Source organism: Anopheles coustani, chromosome X (genome assembly GCF_943734705.1).
Source record: "Anopheles coustani chromosome X, idAnoCousDA_361_x.2, whole genome shotgun sequence".
Taxonomy (NCBI): domain Eukaryota; kingdom Metazoa; phylum Arthropoda; class Insecta; order Diptera; family Culicidae; genus Anopheles; species Anopheles coustani.
In genome coordinates this window covers 2,428,513-2,451,385 of record NC_071290.1, presented here as the reverse complement: position 1 = coordinate 2,451,385, position 22,873 = coordinate 2,428,513, and the positions used below count along the sequence as shown (strand labels likewise).

At 46.4% G+C, this 22,873-nt stretch overlaps 5 protein-coding genes across 5 annotated transcripts in view; 1 reads left to right on the top strand and 4 right to left on the bottom strand.

Moving 5' to 3' along the window:
* LOC131269218 (probable serine/threonine-protein kinase DDB_G0276461) overlaps positions 1 to 1,906 on the top strand; it is a 56,886-nt gene extending 54,980 nt beyond the window's left edge. The window contains exon 5 of the mRNA XM_058271556.1: positions 1,706 to 1,906. Coding sequence (XP_058127539.1) covers positions 1,706 to 1,904 — 199 coding nt within the window. The 3' untranslated portion in view covers positions 1,905 to 1,906. The remainder of the gene's footprint in view (positions 1 to 1,705) is intronic.
* Positions 1,907 to 4,399: 2,493 nt separating this feature from the next.
* LOC131268880 (protein GPR107) lies at positions 4,400 to 7,710 on the bottom strand. The gene is made up of 8 exons (XM_058271169.1): positions 7,591 to 7,710; positions 7,405 to 7,515; positions 7,200 to 7,345; positions 6,836 to 7,115; positions 6,372 to 6,760; positions 5,917 to 6,307; positions 5,537 to 5,706; positions 4,400 to 5,471 (listed from the first exon to the last, which is right to left on the bottom strand). Exons 1-8 carry the CDS (start codon positions 7,690 to 7,692, stop codon positions 5,318 to 5,320), a joined length of 1,743 nt encoding a protein of 580 aa, XP_058127152.1. The 5' UTR covers positions 7,693 to 7,710; the 3' UTR covers positions 4,400 to 5,317.
* A 1,047-nt stretch (positions 7,711 to 8,757) lies between these two features.
* On the bottom strand, positions 8,758 to 14,149 carry LOC131269686 (sorting nexin-25-like). Its single transcript, XM_058272173.1, has 3 exons — positions 13,502 to 14,149; positions 13,309 to 13,420; positions 8,758 to 13,065 (listed from the first exon to the last, which is right to left on the bottom strand). The coding sequence occupies exons 1-3, from the start codon at positions 13,620 to 13,622 to the stop codon at positions 9,831 to 9,833; spliced, it is 3,468 nt and encodes a 1,155-aa protein (XP_058128156.1). The 5' UTR covers positions 13,623 to 14,149; the 3' UTR covers positions 8,758 to 9,830.
* Positions 14,150 to 14,338: 189 nt separating this feature from the next.
* LOC131269159 (uncharacterized) lies at positions 14,339 to 15,668 on the bottom strand. The gene is made up of 2 exons (XM_058271486.1): positions 15,562 to 15,668; positions 14,339 to 15,459 (listed from the first exon to the last, which is right to left on the bottom strand). Exons 1-2 carry the CDS (start codon positions 15,603 to 15,605, stop codon positions 14,514 to 14,516), a joined length of 990 nt encoding a protein of 329 aa, XP_058127469.1. The 5' UTR covers positions 15,606 to 15,668; the 3' UTR covers positions 14,339 to 14,513.
* A 565-nt stretch (positions 15,669 to 16,233) lies between these two features.
* On the bottom strand, positions 16,234 to 21,269 carry LOC131269643 (endoplasmic reticulum resident protein 44). Its single transcript, XM_058272110.1, has 7 exons — positions 20,610 to 21,269; positions 20,286 to 20,361; positions 19,644 to 19,735; positions 18,907 to 19,300; positions 18,027 to 18,293; positions 17,737 to 17,935; positions 16,234 to 17,543 (listed from the first exon to the last, which is right to left on the bottom strand). Exons 1-7 carry the CDS (start codon positions 20,646 to 20,648, stop codon positions 17,396 to 17,398), a joined length of 1,215 nt encoding a protein of 404 aa, XP_058128093.1. The 5' UTR covers positions 20,649 to 21,269; the 3' UTR covers positions 16,234 to 17,395.
* Between the last annotated feature and the right edge of the window lie 1,604 nt (positions 21,270 to 22,873).

Below are 22,873 nucleotides of genomic sequence, written 5' to 3'. Positions count from 1 at the left end.
GAGAGGGAGAGATGATTGCAAACGTAATTCTATCGCCCTTAGTTGGATTTTCTCATTACGTTTGCTATAAATTTTCATCAAAGCATTTTCGAAAACCGAACATTTTTTTTTCTTTTATAAATTCTGTGTAAGACTAGCCGTAAAGCCTGTTCGTCTAATTTTCTTCCACTCCGCCTCTCTTATCGACCAACCTTTGCGTAGATTAATCCAGCGCTCAAAGAATCCGGTGAGTTCTAATTGGCCGGGCGCTCTAAAAAGGGGACAGAAATGCAAAATGCTTGCAAATTAGCAACAAAGCAGCACTCCACTAATGACAACTCGCAAGTGGAGGCGCCTAATCTTTCATTCCCCCTATCTGATGGGGACGCCCGGTGCCGCACTCCGTCGAGCTATCGTTTAACCGGCCGGGTTGCTTTGCTATTTCCGTTATCTAGGCGTTGCGACTGGTTGGACATGACCCTTTTTAGAGCACCGGACACTGTGTGAAATGCTCTGGCACTGGAAACGATCGAGTGTTGTGCTTTCACGGCAATAAAACTTTTACATCAAGTCAGCTCATTTGGTAAAGCCTTGCTGCGTGCAAGACAATTCAAACACAATCCGGTTATCTATAAAACATAATCATCTTGTTTACGAGCCAAGAGTTTGTAGGTAATAATGAACGAAACGAAACACATGAATAGGCCGAAGAAACACATGATTTAGACACATGATTTGACACCACTTCTAAACAAAGCATATACACAAAACGCAAACACCCATGAAACACTGTTGAAAAACAAACACCAACTAATATAAAACTAGTTCAGTCTAATTTTTCACCATAGATACAAGATTTTATATCTTAGTCGTTAGTTCTTAGGCTTTTATTTATTCATTTTTCAAAACAAGTTATTTGTCATCCTTTTTTGGATTGCATAGACGTTGAATAATATAGCCACTAGAGAAAATATTGAACAAATAAATGTATTTCTCATCCTTCCTGGGGTGTTTTTTTGTTGTTGTCAAACTTAAACAGTAGTTCGTTTGGAGTTAATGTTTTTTGTATCCGATACTCGTCTAATTTGGCAGCTTACGACTTGGCTGAAGAAAACTCCACCGAATATAGTACAAAACACTAAAAAAGAAAAAGGGGTGGGGGAAATAAATAAAAAAAAACATCACATCCTCAAAATACAACACGATTTGCTGCAGATTGGCACCTTTTTAGCGGCCGGGAACGGCAATGTACATCTCCTGGACCGGGTGGACCAAGACGAAGCGGGAAAGATAACTGAATCATGTAATTGCCCTAAGCGGGCAGCAGTCTCGGCTCGGAGGGTTGAAGCTGGCACCAAACAGACGATGAACGAAAGCACTTCGCTCGCTGTAGTTTGGTTACTTGAAAAGAAGAAAGAGCCACTCTTGGCCAACGTAACCGGCAAGTCCGGCTCAATAGTGCTCTATTTCCGGCACAAGAGTTATACTATACTGCTTTATTTATGGAACTGGCATGAACGGATGGATTATCTTGAGGCATCGAGGAAGTTTACACGCAATTGGAACACGCCTTGCAAAGGATACGTTCTTTGATTTGCCTATATAAAGAATATAATATATAATAACGTCCGTTCGAAATAGTGCGTCGGAAGGATTGATCCTTCGTGCTCCATCGTTCTCGTTGGTAATTCTTTTTTTGTTTGTTTTCATTTTTTCTCGATTGCAGCTGCAGCGGCTGCGACAGTCTTTTTCCGTCGCTGATGCTGCTGGAGCATCACAAGGAGGAGTTCGAGCACTGGAGCGACTACGAGGAGGACGGTCGGCTGCCGTGCTGCCGGCGGAATCGGCGCGACGATGACGACTACACCGACACCGACACCGGGACGAGCGACGCCGAGAGTGAGGACCTCGAGCGGTTGCTGTAAGGACGGGGCCAGCTTCCAGCAGTGACACTCCGCCTGTCATTTTCCGCGAACCAAATGTCGCTTCGAAGCGCCCACCCTGAGAAATCAGACGTCGCGCGAATTAGTAAATGGTAGCTTTTGTAAGCAGTAAGACTTTTTGACGCACTCCACCCAGTGTCTAGTAATGAATCGTCCCAAGGAATACAACCTAGCAGCAAACAATGCAATCATGACAAGCACAAGAGACAGAACTTGACGTCCAGGGGAAACCCGGTACACCGCGGTCCAGGTCACAGCCACCTCTCCGCGCTGACAGTACTCGAATCTGACATCCCAAATAGAGCACCCTTACCCTAGAATAACCGGACATCCGTACGGAGTGCATATCTATAAGTAGAAAAGCTTGTTTTGAAAATGCAAACGTCTCCTACACGTCCTACCTGAGCATGGGAATATCTCAAGCCGAAGTCTGCAGATGGGCAGCAAAACATGGCTGCCGAGTGGTGTATGGTCTCTCAAGCTAAAGTTAGAAGCATCAGATAAAACTAACTCTTAAGAAGGAAGAACTCACACACGAATGGTAACGGAGACAGTAGGAAAAATGGAACACTTACACAAAGTAATCAAAATTGCAAGCTGGAACGAAGGAATATCACCACATACACACACACATGCCTCCCAAAACGCCCCATAGCGATACCAATCCACGGTCGGTAAAAAAAAAATTAGATTGCGTCCCATCGTGCCCTTATGTAGCCAACACTCTTATAAAGTAGAAAAAAACATTGCGAAAAACAATAAAGAACATTTTGAGAAGATAAATATAACCCACACCCGAATAAAGGGTGAGCAAAAGAGGTAGTTTCTGTCGGAACGAGTACCAGGTACGGACACTTTCTAACGAAGTTGCAAAAGAGGAAACATTAAACAAGACACGCTAAATTAAGCATAATCAAAAACCCGTATCGATGTTAGGAAGCAATCACAAACTATAAGGCAAATAAGGCAGTGTAGCTTATATTTGTTCCATTAGATGAAATGATATGTGTAAAGGTTTTTGTCGAGGCGAAAGGTAGAGCATACATCTAACAACTCACCCTCAGACCCCCCGAGTGCGAACCAAACATAGAGAAAGATAACTATATATTGAAATGATCAAAAATATCAATGTTTACTATGCTGCTAAAAAAAACAAATATTAAGGAATTGTGGAACAATTTCCGGTCGTTGGACGCGTTGATGAGGCATACCGTTTATCATGAAAGAAAAAGAAAAAAAAACAAAAGACAACCACTATGTAAATTTGTTTTCTTCCAAACGTAGAGTTTCTACGACGCCGATTGATATTTCACAATAAGACTTCGCAAATTGCTAGAAGCAAACAAGGCGAACTGAATGAAGCATGCAGGGCTTGCAGAACCAGATTGTATATCAGAGTTTTTTATAATTATTCTATAACTAATCTCGGTCGGATCAGGAAACAAAACAATAGAATTTAAAAAGAAAAATCGTAAACAATGATAATTATTTGAGAGTAGGGTTTGAAGAATAATCCAAATCGCAACCAAGAGTGAGGTGAATTTCGGTGAAATATGGTGAGAAACGTTTCGACTGCGGAAAGGGAAAACCCCTTTGATGAAAGGAAAAAGCTATCGAGATGGTTATTGTAAGTGTGGCGTATTAAAAGCCGATTGTAAAGGTGAAACAAGCCCACACAACTAATCGCTTAATAAACCAAATCAATAAATACGCATTTTCACAAGCAAAACAAACTCTGTCTCACAAGAAAGTCTCCCAGTACGTATATTAAAAGTACGATCGGAACTGTAACCATATCGCAAAATGAGCAAAAAATGCACTTTTGTTCCAATGCTGTAACCGACTAGCGCTAGCCAAAGAGTATGTGTATGTAACTTGTGATCGATGTTGACCCAGTGTGACAATTAAAACGCTCATGCCCTCACTGTTTCCCGATTCCCCCCCCCCCCCCCCTGCTCTCTTAAATCCCGGCCTCCAAACCGGGCAGTAATTGTCAAGCCCCACACAAAAAGCCAACCAATGCATGGTACATGTTTGTTCGATGTAACTTTGTACGAGATTTGTTTGTGACGGACGGGGGAAGCAGGGTGTAGACGATGGTTATCTCCAGTACGCGCACCACGGGACCGTGCAGGAGGGGTGCTCAAGTAGATGGAATGGAAAGGAGTGGAACACAATCAGGCTGGGTAAACTTACCAACTAAAGGGATCGTTGGTAGCTACTAACGAGCGGAAAGCGAACCTGTTATCTTGGAACAAAGCTCGTAATATACAATCGTATTGTACGAAGTTGTACATATGGAGAAATATATACATATATATATATATATATATATTATATACACAAGTGTATTTAAAAACAAAACTGTACATACACCAAACTACCGGTTTCGGTTGTAATTATAACGTGAAAGAAACTCTAGAGGGCAAAATGATAAATGGAAACTAAACCAACAAATGAGACCATCGTTTACGTAGTGAAATACTATTAATCAGTGGTGGTGGTGTATTTTTGCTTTCGCTAGTTGTTTGCTTTTACAGGCTAAACATATAATTCTACTTATCCTTATAGTTACTTCGTAGTTCACTTGACAGGCTCTTGGCAGAGCTCGGTGCAACACCGTGGGGCCCGTGTTCTTTGCTATATCCACGGCCTGCGTCCTCTAGATCTTATATTTAGTTTTAGTTCCTTTTTGCTGTGGTCCTTTCTAAGAGTAAGTTATTTTTTTACGCTTTTTGTTGTTTTGTTTTTGCATGTTGGATACTTTGCTCTGCCTGAAGGCGACGGTGACGGCGGCGGCAGCGTGCGGTGGCGGCGACAGATCACAGCTAAGGTTCGTTGTTGGAAATGGAAATGATCTATCACTCGGAGAGGTTAAGAATCGGAAAAGCGAAAACGAAAGGGCGTAAAGGGGAACGTACGGGAACTAAAGTAGAGCGATCTAACAAAACAAAAGCGAAAACATGCTCTCCGATTAGTATTTTCTTCGCCCGCAAATCGCCAGTGTACGTGTGTGTGTTTTTTTTTTAAATTGCAGCCTAAAGTAATTATTCTTTTCCATTTATGGATTACAGAATGTTGCCTTTTGCGATTCGTATTCGTTAGTCAAGAAGAAGCGTCCCTTGGCTTTAGCTCGTGGAGTATAAATTTATTCTACAGGTTTGTTTGAAAGTTGTCTCTGATCCTGCATGCATTATTTTCAGCAGTGTAGTAGTAAAAAGTATTATTGGAAAATGGAAACAAGAAAACAAAAACAATGTTGCTACTTGAGGCAGCTTGGGAAATGGAGAGGGCGAACGTTGACGCTGTCCATCGTTCGATCCGCGGCGTTCCGTGCAAAACCCTCCAGCATAATAAAAAATGTGTTTGTATATATAGAAATCACCCGTCCGCCTTTAGTCGTACTCGTGTGACGACTCTCTTTTGCTGATCAAAATTTCCCGCTCCTCGTCGTGCGACTCGACCAGCGTCGCGGAACCGGCGGCCAGCGATGGCTGGGAACGGTTGGTCACCTTACCGATGCCCTCGGTCAGACCGGACTGGGTGAGGCTGCAAAAGAAGGGGTTGGTTTGCTAATTAAACTGGAAGCACTGGGGAGCGAGCGTTTAGCTTACATTTCCACCTCGCCATCGTCGCCGTCATCGTCCGGATCGTCGCCGTGCACGGAGAAGTAGGGATGCTGCGATACGGGCCGGAACTTGTAGCCGGTCAGCACGAAGAACACGTACGTGGCCATCTCTTTGAACATTTCATCTAGCCAGGCATACTGGAACGCGACGGTAATCTGCGGAACATCACACACATAACATAAGAAACATTCGTTATTAAAACACTTCACCGTAATTTCGTTTTAAAATGGTAATCAAAATCCAAGCTATTCGAACGAGTGGCCTGACATTATTTTAAAAAATTGAATCATTAAATAACCCTCATCTTATCGAAATGGGGAAACAATCTTTGTGTGATTACACTCAGTTGAAGCTTATTTACTCACCTTAAGAAGAATGACAATAATACGAGTGAAGTAAATGTAGCACACGATCATGATGTAGAACTGGCGGAACAGTTTGAGCTTGCGCAGGTTGATCGCTGCCTTGCCGTCGGTCCCGGCCGCCTCCTGCAGGTGCCGTATCGACCAGACGACCGGGAACAGGATGGCGCCGCAGCACAGCAGATCGACCAGCATGAAGATGTCCCGCCAGGTGCTGTACTCCTTGTCGCCCTCGTCGCTCTCGGCGATAATGATCTCCGCCACGTTCGCCAGCACCTGCAGCGGTATGACGATCATGAACAGCTTCTTGTCTTTGTCCGCCAGGATGTGCTTGATGAACGTCCAGCCGGTGCCGATGAGCACGATGGTAATAATCAGCACCGCCCCCTTGAGCCTGGAGATTGAGAGTATGGTTCTAGTTTAAAAAAAGATCTATAAGTACAATACCGTTTACCTACAGGTGGGTGATGTAGTATAGGATGGCCCACGCCTCGACGTGCTCGCCCTGCACCTCGATGAAATGGTAGTTGATCGAGTGGAACATCAACGACAGTGACTTGAGAAACACCAGCACGCCCATCAGGTAGTGTATCTTGAACAGCGGGTGTCGGCTCTTGCGCAGAATAAACAACCAGAACAGGCCGGACAGGAAGAACAGCAGCGACATCATGAAGTAGAGCGCCGGCAGCGGCATCTCGCCGGCGGACAGATAGTTGCCACTGTTCTTCTCCTCAATGTCCACGTTGAAGTTCAGCTCGTACAAGTTGCTCGGCGCGTAGTTCGGGCAGCTGTGGAAGTAGAGATTGTACAACCCTTCCTCCTGCTTGGTGGCGACGTAGATGGCAAACTAAAGGAGAGAGAGCAAAAAAGCACCGGTTAGAAGTGCAACTTCGAGTAACCTTTGCCGGCAAACCAAACGTACGTGAAAGCTGTAGTAATAGAAGTCGTCCTCGGTTTTGCGCTCCAGCGGAAGTGTCAACTTGGTGCACACGGTCGACGCACTCACGTCGAGCCCTTCGTCGGTGTCCTCCTGATTGCTGGGGAACACGTTCGAAGCGGCCCGGCGTCGGCGCTGCATGTACACCGATTTCGAGTCGCTGACCTTCGCAAACGATTGCCGCTTGGACCTTAGGGCCGGTACGCCGCTGCGATCCTTGTAGAGGTGTATGTTTTGCCACTCCTTCGAGCAGCTCACGTTCACACTGATATCAATATAGATAACGGTTAGAAAAGAGCACACGAAATAAAGCGGAGAGAACGAAATCAGGTTCTATTGGTCAACTTACACGTTGTTCTTGAGATCCATCTTGAAGAAAACGATTGGCCCATTGCTCTGGGCACTGACCGGTTCGGTAAGGATACATTTATCCTGATGCGAATCCAAGTACGGGTTCATCGAGTCGGACATGGTTTTGTCCAGCGAGAGACCAAACTAGCGACAAAAGAAACATGGATGAAACAAAGCGGGTGGCCAAAACTCCGAAACCTTACCACATTGGATTCGGTGCCCCGATCGACGCGAAAATGGGACACCTGCACATCGAGCACTCCGCCCGCGTAGAACCCGAACGTGCTCAAGAGAATGTACCGCCGGAAGTCATCCTTTTGGGGGGAGGAGCACAGGGAAGTTGTTAGCGGATCCTGGCGCGATGCACAAAAGCACCCAAACGCACTTACCCGAACTTCCAAGTGATGACGTCGAGCAAAGACGACGGTGGCGCACAGTGCCAGGACCAGGGCAAGCGCCGCCGCACACTTACCGACCGTTCCGCAGCTCATCCTGCCCTTCCGGGTGCAAGTGCCTGAAGTGCGAGGAGCTGCCGCGCTCTGGACGAACACCTGGAAAATCGAATCCGTGGAAGTCGAGCTTTAAAACTAGCAAAATGTTCGTAAAACATCGAGTCACTGCATCGAATCGGAGCGGGTTGACCACCGCATCGGGGAATCACAATCGGCGAAGCCAAATTATGCATCCGTTTCCTCACCTAACGAACGTTATCTTTCTTCTTTTACTATCCTAAGAAATTTTGTAACACAACGAACATATATAGTAACAGTATATGATTTAACACTGCTCCAGCAAGTAGCTTTTTGTCAAAACAATCTAAGCCTGGGTAGAAGGGATCAAACTGTGAATATCTCCCAACATGACTGACAGCTCCGATCCGTACTAGCGATGGGCAATCCGTTCCGCACCCAGCTCCCGTTCCGGGCCGATAAGGATGCACCCAGTTAGACGGACGGAGATTTAAATTTCGACTCTCTCAATCCTGTACCAACATTGACATTTATTTATATGTATTAATAACACTGCTATATGAGCAAGGATTAACTTAAAATAATAGGAATGAACAGGATATGGGAGACGAAGGGATACAAAGATTGGAAAAGGGAGGAGGTCAGAGAGATTCCGAACCTCCTGCAGAAAACAAAGATAATCAAAGGATACTTCTAATTAGATCCTTAGTGTAGTGCTAATTAGATTATCACATAGTGTTTAGTCCTATTTGCTAACTTTATAGTTTAATTTGAAATTTATGTTCATTCTCAGATGCCGGAGGATGAGCTTGGTCTAGAGTTTTTATCGATTGACGACGCCATCAAGTAGGCATAACAGCGTGATGCTAAAGGAGCATTCACAAGAAGGATATTCGCCAACAGCTGGAATGAACTGCAGATGAAAAACAGGATGTAGTATGTTTACAAACAAAAGAAACATAAGTACGGTTCAGGTTAAGGTAAGTAAGGGGTAGGCAACAGAAATAGTCCAAATGCGAGCTTTTCTCCTAAAACACAAGATGTGTAACATCGCACGTGGTGATTTTTTTAAATAGATTTCTGTATATCCTTTATTTGGTATTATTCCTTGATATTCTTTGCACATTAATTCACCCATTCAACCATTAAATTCCAGATAAATACAGTAGTTTCGTAGGCAGTCCAGCGTGAAATAGAAAATTAATCATAGAAGATAGAACTCACGCACAAATACGGGCGCTACGGTGCGAACACGCCATTCGCCGATCACAAAAAGTCGGTTATTAACACCTTTAAATCTTAAAACAAGAAAGATTAATAATAAGATTAAAATACGAAATTAAAAGTAGCGAATGAAATTCAATAGTTTTGTTTTTAAGAGAGCCGAAAAGAACTAGATTAACTTATACCGGTAATTGCTGTGCTCCACAATACTATTTTTTGTGCACGGTAGGAATGTCGCCAGCCGACAGGGTCTAAAACTACTATAGCCACAGTTACCGAAGCGCACAGCACCACGCACTTTTAAACAGACACCTAATAACCACTTGCTAATCTGCTCGTGTGTTGCTTTTTCTGTACAATACTGCAAATTTATTGAGACAGTCCATGCTGCTAGAATGTTACGGCTAGTGAATTCTAGGCCCACTATACGCCGTTCAGTTAATGGTTGGTGGCATAAAGGACTATGCCTTGATTGCTAGCTAAGAATTCAAAATGCGAATTTACGTTACGAAACGTGATTTGTTTCGCATTAAAATGTATCAACTAAATCGAATAATAAAAACGAATGCAACTAACAAAATAAACTAAAATAAAATACCTCACATCTCACATCACATCTTGTGTTGAACGTTACTTTTGTAGCCTCGTGTATCTAAATCCGTATCAAATTCATTATTCTCCGGTGGAAATTCAATCGTCTTCGTTTTTGGCAAGCCCATCACCATCACCAAAGGTAGATAATTAGCTGTAATAATCGTAATAAAAGTTATCGAAAAGTAAATAGCAAAGATAGCAATATTCTGCTAACGATTAAAAGTAATACCACCACATAAAAAGCATCTGGTTGCGACCATTATGGAGTAACATAGGACTAGCGTTGTAAGTAAGAAGCCATTTCGGCGGGATGATTGGAGGTACCCTCGCGCGGTTCCCGATTATGATATGCCTCTCGTCGGTGTTCCCGTGGCAAACGCTGGAGATCCACCAAAGCCAGTAGCCGGCGTCGAGGGGGTCGGTGGTGAGGAAGGCGAAAACGAGTGCGGTGTCGGTTGATGGTGGTACTCGCGCGGCTGGGTTGCGGTGGCCGGGGGTTTCAGCTGCCGTATCTCGGGAAACAGCTCGAGCATGAGCGACTCGAGCAGGTCGTAGAACAGCTGCTTGTTGTAGAGGGGATTCTGGAACGCCTCGAACAGCTTCATGGCACCCTGGCGTGCGTTCTGCGCCCCGATCAGGCTGCACAGCAGATCCGGTATGTTGTCCTGCAGCAGCGTACGGGCCGCGTCCATCGTCATCTCGCGCTCGTCGTCGGTGCGCTCGGTGGCCGACGGCAACCGGACGGTGGCGCCACTGACCTGCAGCGTACCGCCACCGGGCCAGAAGGTGCGCAGTACGGAGCTGGCGTACGTGTGCAGCATCGGCTCCTCGAACAGGGCCGCGATCGACTCGCGCAGCTGCCGGTTGATCGTCTGCCCGTAGGTGATCTGCACGAACGAGATGAGACTCTTGCGCAGCCAGCGGAACACTCCGCCGAGGTCGAAGATTTCGCCCAGCAGCGTGTAGAGTGGTTCGGCGATCGAGTCCCGGGGCTCCACGGCGGTGATGTCCACGGTGCCGCCCCCGGGTGTCGTAGAAGGCAAAAAGGAGCTGCTGCTGGAGGTGCCGGCGAACTGACTTCCGCCACCACCGAGGTACAGCGACACCTGGTCGGCATCGTCCGGCGTGAATTCGCCGTGCATCGGCGACCGCATTGGCGACCCGCCCGACCAGAACTGCTCCAGCTTGTCGCTGTTGCCGCGGAAGATGGTGGCGAGCGAAAACTTGGAGCTCTTCTTCGATGGTGACGGATTACCACCGCCGGTGCCACCGGCTAGCGTTCCACCACCACCACCCTGCTTCATGCGGTCCGAGCTGGGACTGAGGAACTCGTACACCGGTTCGCTCTGGTTGAGATGATCGTCCTCGAGGATGAAGCTGAGGTAGCGCTGCACCTGCGCTTTGGCCTTCTCGAGCAGCGCCCGGTCATTCTTGAGCAGGAACAGCTTGAACGCGTTGTTTGAGGGTAGATCGAGCTGGCGCAGCTCGGCGCACAATGGCCGCAGGCTTCGATGAAGCGTGTGGAACTGGGAGAGCGATCGCACCACGACCCACCCGGTCGAGATGCTATCGGTCTCCTCGAGCGCCGTCGCCACGCCGAGCGTATCGTCGAGCCCCGATACCGCATCCCCGCCGCCGCCACTGCCGCTGCCGACGCCGCTGCCCCCACCACCGTAGTCGTTCATTTCGTCCACCTGCACGACGATCATGAACTGGGGCGGTTCGCGGTCGTCCGAAAAGTCGACACTCTCGACGATCGCGCGCCATCGGCCCAAGTACTCGCTCCACACCTCCGTGCGCAACAGGTGCGACTCCAGCTGGCGGCGTTCGCCCCGCAGCCACTCGATCTCTCGCTCGAGCATCAGCAGCAGCTTGGAGTCGGGTTTGAGCGATTGCTTCAGTGCCTCGAGCGCTTGCTGCTTGTTCGCGAGCTTCTCATCCAGCTGATCGAGCTTGTTGCGTGCGTACTGCGAGTGATTGCTGAGGTCGGCCAGGGCGGGATCGGTGGCGCTGTAGCTGTACTCGCCGCTTCCGTTCGGTGACGGAGCCGGAACCGTAGCGGAGGGTGGTGGGACAGTCGACGAGCTGCTCGAGGCGCTCTCCTGGCTGTCCTGGCTGTCCTGACTGCCAGTCGCCGCACCACCCTCACCACCGAACGTGATGATCATTTCTTTGAACTCCGCCTGCGTCAGCGAACTCTTTAGACGGGCGTACTCGTCGCTCAGCAGGAACGGCTGGTAGTACTTATCCTCCAGCAGTGCCAAACAATCGCGCTGCACCTCGTAAAACACGTCCAGCCCCCCGGCATCGCCCACCATGAACGCTTCCATGCGCTTACGGGTCGCCTTGTCCAGCGGAATCTCCGAGTTCGGAGCCCGAATGTAGGTGTAGAAAATTTCGGCCCCCAGCTGGTGCCAAGCGGAGCGCGGTGCACGCTTCAGCTCCTCGACGGTCGTGTAGTAACCGACCAGCGCACCGGCATTCATCGGCTCGAGGAACGCCGTCAGCTGGCGGCGGCCCGCCACGGTCGACAGGATGTCCAGGATCGACAGGTCGACGTCGTTGCTGACGCTACCCTCCCAGCCGAGCTTCGTCAGACACTTCTCGCACTGGCTCTTGGCAAACGACAGCTGCTGGATGTACTTTTTCAGCTTCAGTGCGGCCGTAAGCTCACCGCCGGCTGCATGGTGCTGCGGATGATGCTGCTGGTCACTCGCATCGTCACCACCATCGCCGAGGGCACCACGCATCCGCTGCATGTTTTGCATCGTCGTCGCCTGCAGGATATCGCTCACAATGCTCGCCCGTATCGAGTGCAGCTCGTCGGCCGTCTGCGTCATGTCGATGATGCGCAGGAAGTCCTCGAAGTTGGCCGCGTACTCGTGGCTGCGCTTCTGTATCGCGACGGCCACCAGCTTCGTCTCAATGCACTCGACGATCTGCTGGTTGATGAAGTCCGGCGACGTCAGGTAGCGAATCGCCGGATGCAGCACCCGGTACGACACCACCTCGCTCAGCAGATCCTTCACCGGCGACAGGGAGTAGCCGCGCGGCAGCAGGAAAATGATCAGTATCTCGCAGATCTTCTTCAGGAACTCGAGCTCCTTCTCGGTCGTGGCCAGGTAGGAGGCGGTCAGGACGCCACCGTCTCCGTCCCGCCCGTGCTCCTCCTCTTTGCCGCCACCGTACTGGCGAATTTTCTGCAAGTGCTGTGTCGCCTTTAGCACAAAGTCGCACGCGATCAGCTTCGGTGCATCGATGCGGCCGGCCCGCTCGTGGAGCTTCTCAATCCCGAGCCAGATATCCTCGCGCAGCAGCTCAATAATGCGTCGTGGGTTGGCCACGACCGTCTCCAGTGCCGGCCCAACAACATCGCGCATCGTGTTGTCGATGATCTGCTGCAGTAGCCCGTCAACCGTGCGTCCAAACACTATTGGTAGCTGTCCTCCTCCCCCATTGTTACCGTTTGTGCCACCGCTACCGGCGCCACCACTGGGACTGCCTGCGTGACGGCCTCCAGCCCCACCCGCCGTTCCCTTAGGAGATCCCGAAGGACTATCGGTGAAAAGTTGTGACCTAGAACAAGATAGACAAATTTTAAATTAAACACTAAAAACATTAATGGTCGCTACCGAAGAAAATGGTACAACCTCTACATCGATAAATTTTACCATTTGCTTATCCCTAAAGTCCAAGTTTATTTTATTTTACCTTCTGATGAACAGGGGATTGGTGGACATTTGTGTATCAGATTAAATTCGTGTGTTTCATTTTGAGTGTTGAGATATCTATGCCTTCGCCTGGTGGAATTATCATTACCTGGTTGCGTTGTAGAGCACCTCCGACTGCAAGCTTTGGCCATGATGATCCGGGTAGGGCACCGACTCACGGTTAGTCAGTTTATAGTGCACATAAATGGTACCGAACACCGCTAAAACGGGGGCGAAAAGGATGTCACCGAAGTGATGTTAAACTATGGACAACAAAGGGAACTGTCTTATCGCTAACCTACCGACTGCTATCAGAACCAGCGAGTACAGGACGAACAGCACCAGGTAGAGGAAGAGCGGGGAATACACAGACACGGCACACAGGACAGCCGCTATCACGCCGATCCAGTACTGTATCCGCATGCCGGCCAAAGGTAAGGAACCGCCTGAGCGACTACGGTTGTTGCTGCTGTTTTGCAAAATATGTTACGCACCCTTCCGCGCCGTGGTATGCAAAAAATGGGATTTTCTTTTCCTCTCCTGGGGAAAGATGTTGGACTGGTCGTTTCGAGTCGTTCCCCGCTGCACGCCCTGCACCGTAAAACGACGATTCACGACGTCTCATGGTTCCATTGCACTCGTTTGATTATTTGCTACCGTCCGCCATACCGTATGCTGCACACGTTTCTTCCATCTGTCGCTGGTGCATATTAAATCACGACGAGGGTACCGATGCTTGTTGCAATACACTCGTAGAACACTTTAGCGTCGTTGGCGATGCATTTGCGTGAAGGTTACGAAAACTTCTAGTGGAAAAACAAATTCCCTTCCCTTGTCGTATCGGGTTTTTACAGATTGACTCACAAACGGCCAACAAGCTGTTCTTATCGGTGAAAAATGGTCTGTGCTTCAGAAACAACAGACATATCGGCCCCCCCGACCAAGGGCGTTGATTGTTTTGATTACCTTTGTGTGAAATACGCGCAACTGTCAAACACTGTCGCGAACTGCGGCTGCCTGTTGCCGTTTTGGCAACAAGGACATCAATGAGAAAGGACACCATTTCCATCTTGTTTAATGTTTTAATATTCCCCTTCATATATATGATTGCTCCATATATACCAAATAGAACCAAATGCTTATGTACAAGCAAAGGTTTTGCGCAAGCAATTTTTGGATCAGTTCTTTTATTTCTTTAATTCATATTGTATGAAATCTAAAAAGTAAGAAAAATAAAGGCGATTCTTATATCCTACCAGTGTCAAATTCTATCACATGGTACCAATTTGGAGTAGAAATAATTTCTAGAACAATTTAACTCAAGATCGCCTCGTCGTCGTTATCATCGACATCATCGCAGAGCAGATCTCGCTTGACGACCACCTTCTCCGGCACGGGCAAATTGTTGAACGATTGGTCGCGTTCGGAATCCAGAAAGCTAACCAAATCACCCTCGGTTCGGTTCAGGTTGTTCATCGCACCCGACCCGGACGCTGCCGTATCGTTGTCCTCGAGCGAGGAATTCTCGGTTTCATCATCGACGTCGGCCGCTGCACGGTGCTGATTGCTCGACGGCAAAACTGGTTCGGATCGATGCGGCGCTGTCACCGGACGAGGTCCATCGTCGACGGTGAGCGTTAACCGTCTAGAGTCGGCTCGCAAACGCACCAAATGCATCGCCAAGTAGAACGCCACCGGCATGGCGCAGGCAACCGAGGCGATCGAGAAGAACGCCACCGTCGAATGCTTCTTGTCCTTGCAGCATTTATACTGCACCGACCAGGCCCGGCGCGATTGGTTCATACGATCCTCGATGTCGAAGCAGAGTCGATCCGGTTCGCGCATCCGGCCGTAGTATTGCTGGACGCGCTGGTAATCATCGTCGCAGCTGGCACATGGGTCGGCAAGGTTGACGTTGAGACAGGTTGTAAGATTGTTCGACAAGTCCATAAACTCGGCCGTCACGTTCGGTGCATTGATGCATGCATCGCAGTTCGCCTTGCTCCAAAGGTCAGTCATTTGGCTGTAGACTGTCCCGAAAACGTTCATACGGTTGTGATCGAGATACTTTTGGCATTGCGGTTCTTTCGATACATTTTGGTACATCGATTTAGCATCCATAAAGTGCCGCTCTACCGTTTTGTTGGTGCAAAGACTAAACACGGGATACGACAGCTCCGGAAGTTGTGTCAGTATTTTAATATAATCCCTTAAGAAGACATGAATGTCCGGACAAGCGGGTTCTGCCAACACGCCATGACTACGAAGGGTGGAAGATTAATTGCGTTAGATACGAAACTTATCTCTGCTTTCTTCGCTTTCGCAGCCAAACAACATCATGTCTTCTTAATCAGAGACTTACCAAATGATTGTAGATAAAAATAAGATCACTAGAAGCGATCTCATCTTGCCTAGGTTATACGGAATGTCCTAACTTGAATGTACTAATCGCAAATGAGTAATCTTCACTGGATTTATCAGTGTTTATATTTACACGTCTTCTGTCAATCCCAATGAAAATCATCAGCCACGGTCATAGTAGCTTAATTTATTTTCACAGGATAATATTTTTGAAAAATCGTAACGCCTATTACGATTAGTGAAAAATTTTAATTTTTATTTTAGTTGATAACATGATGGGTTATTCAAAAACACTTTTCCTTGTAAATGTTCTTCATTGTTCTCTGGTGGGTTTTTTTGTACTTTAATGTGTTCCTTCATCTTTCAGCATCATAGCAGGCACATGAGTGTACGTAAAACAATATGTTCAAAACAAACTCAACAACGATCAGAGGAAAAAGCTCAAACCGTAGCAGGTAACGGCCAAATTTAAAAAAGGAAGTCGACTTGATCTTGATCAAGCTGCTCAGTCAGAGCATAGGAAGTTTTATAACCGTTAAAGATATCATACAGTAGTTTCTGGTAAGATATTTCCGATGAATGTTGTATATCATATCCTTTTTTAATTTTTAAGCTGCTATTTCTTTCAATGATACATACGGAGAAAATTGATTGCACATGATTATGCCGCTTGGATAGTGGATCTTGCAATAGAATGTATGTAAACTGGTTTTTTTTTGTAGAATTACACTTTCATCGGAAGCGCTAGCAGCCTATTTTAAAGGATTTATAATTGTAGACCTCACAAAACTGAAGCGGCAAACCTGGGAAAAAAAATTAACGGCGAGAAGGGCAGTACCTCAAGCAGAAATTCAGTTCCTTGAGCCACGTGTGCCGATTACTTCCTATTTTCCGCTTCGCACGCCTGATAAACCTTTCCGCTTTCGTGGCGTAAAGCGGCTAAACAGTTAAGTGTGACTAACGAAACGAAATAGCACGTAGCAAGCTCGTGTTGCTGTGTATAGCTTATATCGTAATAGAGACAAGAAGAATTGAGATGTGAAACCGGTACAGTCGGCGCAGATGGTAATATTTTGTCTAGCATTAAATTTAGCTTATTGGAAATGGATAAGAACAATTAACAAAATATAAAACAGGCCTGTGCATAGATTCACCCAGACGAAAGGTGAGGGAACTATGATTAATAAAAAAATAATTATAATAATTTATACTCCATCAAACAACCTTTCGTACTTTTACATCGAACCGGAAAGGCTTTCCCTGCTCATTTCATGGACAGAATCTTGCCACAATGTCCAACCTTCACACAAAATAGTAAAACAAACTGTATTAAAATTATCCACCTACAACGTACGCGTGGAGCATGTACGTTCTCGATTGACTATGTTGACATTCTACAGCCTAAATTAAGCAACAACCTCCGGAATTCGGGCCGATTTGTTGCCTGTCTACAGCACGGCGAAACTCAAAAAAACGAGGAAAGTGAAACAAACACGAAGCAAACATTAAACAAAATCGAAAATCGATCGTCACATATCACTCTCTATTTCACCCTCGTTCTGAAGAATGTACCCGCACACAGTGGTCAAGTGGGTGTGTTCTGCACCTCCGTTTTGGCTTCCTTTGTAACCTTTACACTGTTTTATTCCTTAATTCAACGGGATCATTATATTTCCTGCCTTCATTCGTATGCTTCCTTAACGCCTCAATATCGTTTTTCATCTTTCCCTAGCTCGCCCGCAGTCAGACGTGAGTGAAGCTCCGTTACGCACTGCCGTCGCTGGGTCGTACGGACGCGTAGACCAACTCAATATCTGCCCTCCTCAACAAACCGTCTACAGCTCGTCCTTCAGCAACGTGTAGCGGTTCTTTGACGGGCCCAGCTTCTTAAACGTCGATTCCGGAGGCGTGGTCGGTTTTTTGCTGTCATCGTTGGTTATGGCCTCGACGGTGGTTTCCTTCTCCGGACCGTAGTGGAACTCGCTGTAGAAGGAAGGAGATTGAAATCAGTATCGTTATAATAATTTACCCAACAAAAGTGTCAGAGACGGAAGTAATGTTAGGAGAATTTCGAAAGATGTCAACTTGTTTCTATGAAATTGTCCCTAACAGTGAAAAACGGGAAAATTCAAACAACAGGGTAGTAAAAGGTCAGTTTGAAAAACAAGTCACCAACCGATGCAGCTTGCCACTGTAGAGGTCGTTCAGGAATTGTTTCAGCTTGCCCGGCACGAAGATGTCCTTGTAGTTGGGGAATAAGTACATGTGGCGGAACGAATCGATCGCGATCAGCGGCAGGTCGGATTGAGTTTTTCCGAGATGATGGAGCGGGTGTGCGAACCGTTTACCATCGGCCGTTAGGAAGTTGACGTTTTCTGTGGGGCGGGAGGAAGAGAGGTCAAATCAGCTAAAGTGCAGTTAACCGTCTGTGCACAAACGATGGTGCTTGGACATTTGCTTTCTTACGTTTCTCCGAGATCAGATCCATTTGCACGATTGCCTTAAAGTCTTTGATCGAGTCGAGATCGTCCGGCGAGTAGAAGAGGATGAGGAACGGCAGGCCTTCCTCGGTCAGCTCTTCTGCGTTCTCGAACGTGATTTCGCGCACGAGCGGGACGCACTTTTCCTGCACCCAAATGTTCAGCTCGTCAAAGTTGCGCAGATCGCCCAGGTACGTTTCATCGTTTTCATTCGACACCGCCACGTCCGGTCGGAATACGATGATCGGATGACCTAAAAGAACGGCGTCCAAAGAAGCAAATGATTCAGTGATGATGTAAACATGTTTGTTTCCATTAACTATTAGTTCGTGACTCAATGAGTTTGAGCGTGATATAGTTAAGTTATCAGACGCACAAACTTATCAATACTAGAATGCAAATATGTTGCAAAACATGCTTTCAAATACCATGTAAACTGCTGAATAGCTATCATTGTATGATTCATATCTCCAATTGTTACGATAGGTTCACAAATAGTATGATAAAAAGGCAAAGGCAAAAAATGTTTATTATTGCGCGAACACAATTTTAAACCATTAAATATATTTTAAAACTCTTTCAATGCTCCTTGTCTAGTAAATCAATATTTAAAAAAGGGCGGACATGTTTCTAAACTGCTCAGACTCCAAGGTATATGAAATAGGGGTGTTTTTTTTAATAGGTTCAATCAGATAAGTGGAGTTCCGTTGATTATTGTTCGAAAAGGTTCATAATACTTTTCAGGCGAAAAATAGTAAAAGGTATCCATACTTGCGGTGTATCCTTTTGATCCGTGCGCATGTGATTGAAAATATTAAGTGTTACAACGACCTACGTGCATAGTTCTTGGCAGTTAGGCAACGTACCTGGCGGGTGGAGGGCCTGCACGACGTCACCGAATCCCACGTGGAACTGGCAGTCCTCCTTCAGGTTTGTCGCGACCCGCCGGAAGGTGTTGTACTCGGGCATGTCGCGCCGATCGAAATATCCGACCACGATCCGCTTCTTTGAGTCCAGCTGCTCCAGGTCCTTCATGTTTTGGAACTCCTTGATCGGGTCCTCCAGCTGCTTCCGGATGAACTCGGTAAACGCCTCGACCGTGCGCGCACCTCGATACTCGCGCTTGGTCGGCTGTCCGTTACGCAGGACCTTCAGCGTCGGATACTTGGTGATGTGAAAACGGGCCGCCACGGCCGACTCTCGGTCGCAATCGACCTTACCCATCACCACCTTGCCCGCCTCCGGAAACGCTGTTTGGACCTGGTGGAAAAGGTGACGGAAGTCGTTGACGTTAGAGCTGTCGGAAATTCCTTATGACGCTCCAGATTGTTAATCAAGAAAATAAAAATAAATAAAACCGTGCTGTTTTGATAGTAGGCGTTGGGCTACACTTGATTGCAGAATTACGGTTGAAGTACTGATTGCAGACCGACCGCTGTGCATGTGGTTGTAGCCAGAACCTTCAATAGCATTTTATCAGCATATTTCCTTGTTGCTGGTAATTTATGCTAGCGGTGCTCCATTGAAACCGGTTTACGCCTCTGCCTCAGGGAAAAGAAAAACCCACACTCTACTGCCACCATTGGCACCACAAGGGGCTTACCTTTTCGGCCGCCTCATCGAAGATGGGTTGCAGAATGTTGCTAAACCGGCACCAGTCGGCGTAGAAGTTTATCAGCACTAGTTCGTTGGAGGCTAAAAGGCAAAAAACACAACAAAAAGAGAAACTCAATAAATCACTCGCAACTCGCAACTTTGAGCGTGTCGCCAGTTTGATAATGACACTACGTTTTGCAGCGGTTGTAATTCGTTATCATTTCAGCTTTCACCTCTTTCCACAGCCTCACTGCGTATCTATTTCGATTGCCCGCTTCCCTTGCCTGCAAACGCATGTGTCTCTTTGCACATCTTCAAACCGAAACACCTGTCACAATAAAACGAATTGAGTATTTCATGTGACACGTTTATCAAAATATGCGATACGGGAATTGAATAGGAAAAAATAGGACCATCATTTGACTCGCCTTGTCGGAGACAGATGGTGCCGATATCAGAGGCATCCGACTACCGAGCAGTTCCATCTGATGCCCGCAATCATTACATGTTTTAGCTATTTGCCACACTTTAAATATTATTTTCCTTCTGGGGGCATGGGCAAGCTTTATTTTGAAATAGTACGCAGGAGGAGTGAAACAGTGCAGAGCTCAACATCTAGTATGTTCTAGAAACATGGTGGAAATCTCACCGAGGGTCATGTCGATGTTTTCGCTGGTCAATTTGACCGCTCCGCTATTCGTGGGGTTATAGAACATGTACACAACCTGGGGTAAAGAAAAGAGAGGAAGGTAAACGATTACTTTACTGCCCATTGTTGACGCTAGCAGGATCAATTATCATAGAGCTTTGTTAAATAATTTGACAATATTCGAGTCGTTTGCCTGAGAATGATTTTGACATAAATAGCTGTGGGGAATGCAGTGATTGCAGCGCACTAATGAGGATATCAGGACCGTACAGGCACTTATGTTTTGTTTGCGCAATACGTTTAGCAACCTTTGCTTGTACTTACCATTACATACTGGAATATAACTATCTTTACACTGGCCATTATTGTATCTTGTTGTGTATCTAGTAGCGCTTTGGAAAAGTGGTATCGCAGATCACGGCAGGCAGGGGAAAAGGAATGATGCGCGCTGGCGATGTCTGATCAGACTCAACAAACCGGAGACTCCAAACCAAAAAACCGGCTGCTACTGGCGCTGCTGCTGGCGTACGGACACTTTACTACGAGGAGCTGTATTTAAGACGGCGGCAGACGGCGCCAACGAGCTGCGTGAAACAGCTGTGAAAGGTAGCTCGGATTTGAGCACACACCTGCTATCGCCTAATTTTACCACACTTCCTCTTCCGGACCGCCAATGCGGGCAGGGCATGAGGGTTATATGTACACGAATAAAAAAAATATAAAGAATCGTGACAACACGGCGATGCGATGCACTGCTGCTGGTTTGGACACTGCCGCTGTTTGTAGGCAAACGAAAAGAAATCAACCAAAAACTAGCTGATATCGGCACGCATACAAATCACGCGAACGGAAGAAAACTGCGATGCTGCGATGAGATGCTTCCCGTTTTTCCTTATCCTAGCAGAATCGCACTTCTAACGCGGGCAGTACCGCAATTTTCACTTGACGTGTTGAGCCGTTCTGTTCTGCTTCCGACTGCCTGGTCGGCAAATCTGTCTTGCACGCACACAGCCGACCGACGAGAGACACGTACGTCCTCTAGGACCGCTTGGTGACAGACAAGATGATTAAACACTGAATGAGGTGATTTTTAAAGAGGTACTTTTGAAGAATATGGCGACCGTGGCTTTTGACAGTATTAATATAAACAACATAGAAATTAAACAACTATGTAAGTAGACAAATAGGGGACTCAAACCAGCGTCCATCTATAGAAGGTACGTGAGGTGAAGCTTCGATACATTTGGCCGAAAAATCGGTGACGCACTACGGCCAAAGGGTTATTAAACATTTTCCATGGGAACAAAATGGAGGCAATTGAAGAATCGGTTTGTTTGGCTCTCGAGCGTTGTTGTTTGTTTACCATCCAAGCAAGATTCCCGAAAAATTTGAGTATCAGCAAATTATCAAAAGCTATTTTACGATTTTTTGCAATATCGACCAAGATTACTGTAGCTACAGGCTGCAATCGCCACAGCTTTTCATGTCTCTTTACATTAAAGGCACTGCACCAATTTTGAGGTTAGAATTTCCAGGTGCTGTAGACACACAGAGAAGTTTTCCTTAAAATTCCAATCAAATCAATTTTATGATTCAGGAATTATATGGTTGGTAGCAGTTGATTAGTATAAATCTGTTTTACATCCTGTTTTTGTTTTGTTATTAAATTGAATTCAAACGTTCATTACGAATGTTTGTTTCAGTTATCATAAATTCCAAGATGGCGCTATGTTTACCTGTTAAATCGTTCTATACGACTCAACCTTATGAGTAACCTTGGTCTCGGCGTCAAAATGCCGTCTATTCCGCTACGTTATATAGTGTGTATATAACTTGGTACGGCCATGGCCGTGATTGCAATCATCGTAACCACGGGTGCTGAAGAGTGAAGGATTGCTTGCTTGGCCTACGAACTCCTTCGTAAACGCGTAAACCGCTGGTCACAGATTTACGCAAGGTCGTGCGTTTGTGTTTTTCCCATTGGGGAAAAGCGTGAATGAGGCCCGTCCTAGATTCTCCTCTTCCAGCTGGTTCTCATTTGCGCCTGAAGCTATGCAAAGCGCGACACATGTATTCTTTTTAAATATTTAAACTCTAACTGTTCGCTTAAAAGAACATAACAGTTTATCTAATCACACTGTGGAGGTTGATTGCAGGTTAATATACGTTTACATGTTAAGTTACCTTGTAAATTAGACTACACAGGATGGACTGAACCAATGAGTTTAGCCGAAAACAATAATTTGGGTTAGCCTCTCACAGTTTGATACAAGTTCATTCTTCTAACTGGGCTGTGGCTTTGATTTACTGAATTTACCACAACATCACTAGATGTTAGTACAAATTCTTTATCAACATGAGCGTGTAACCGGGCCATTTAACCTAGTAATCTATAAAACTTGCTTTCAATATTGCAACACATATGTGTCTGAATATGAGGTTTTAGTTGTTTTTTATTGCTTAAAGCAGGGATGGTTAATATCTGCATTGGCAAGTGTGCGGCAATAAACGTGAACTTTTGCATCCTCCGTAATGCGTTCCGGTATGTAAGCGAATTTTTTGTTCCACCAGAGGTTTAAAATGGCCCT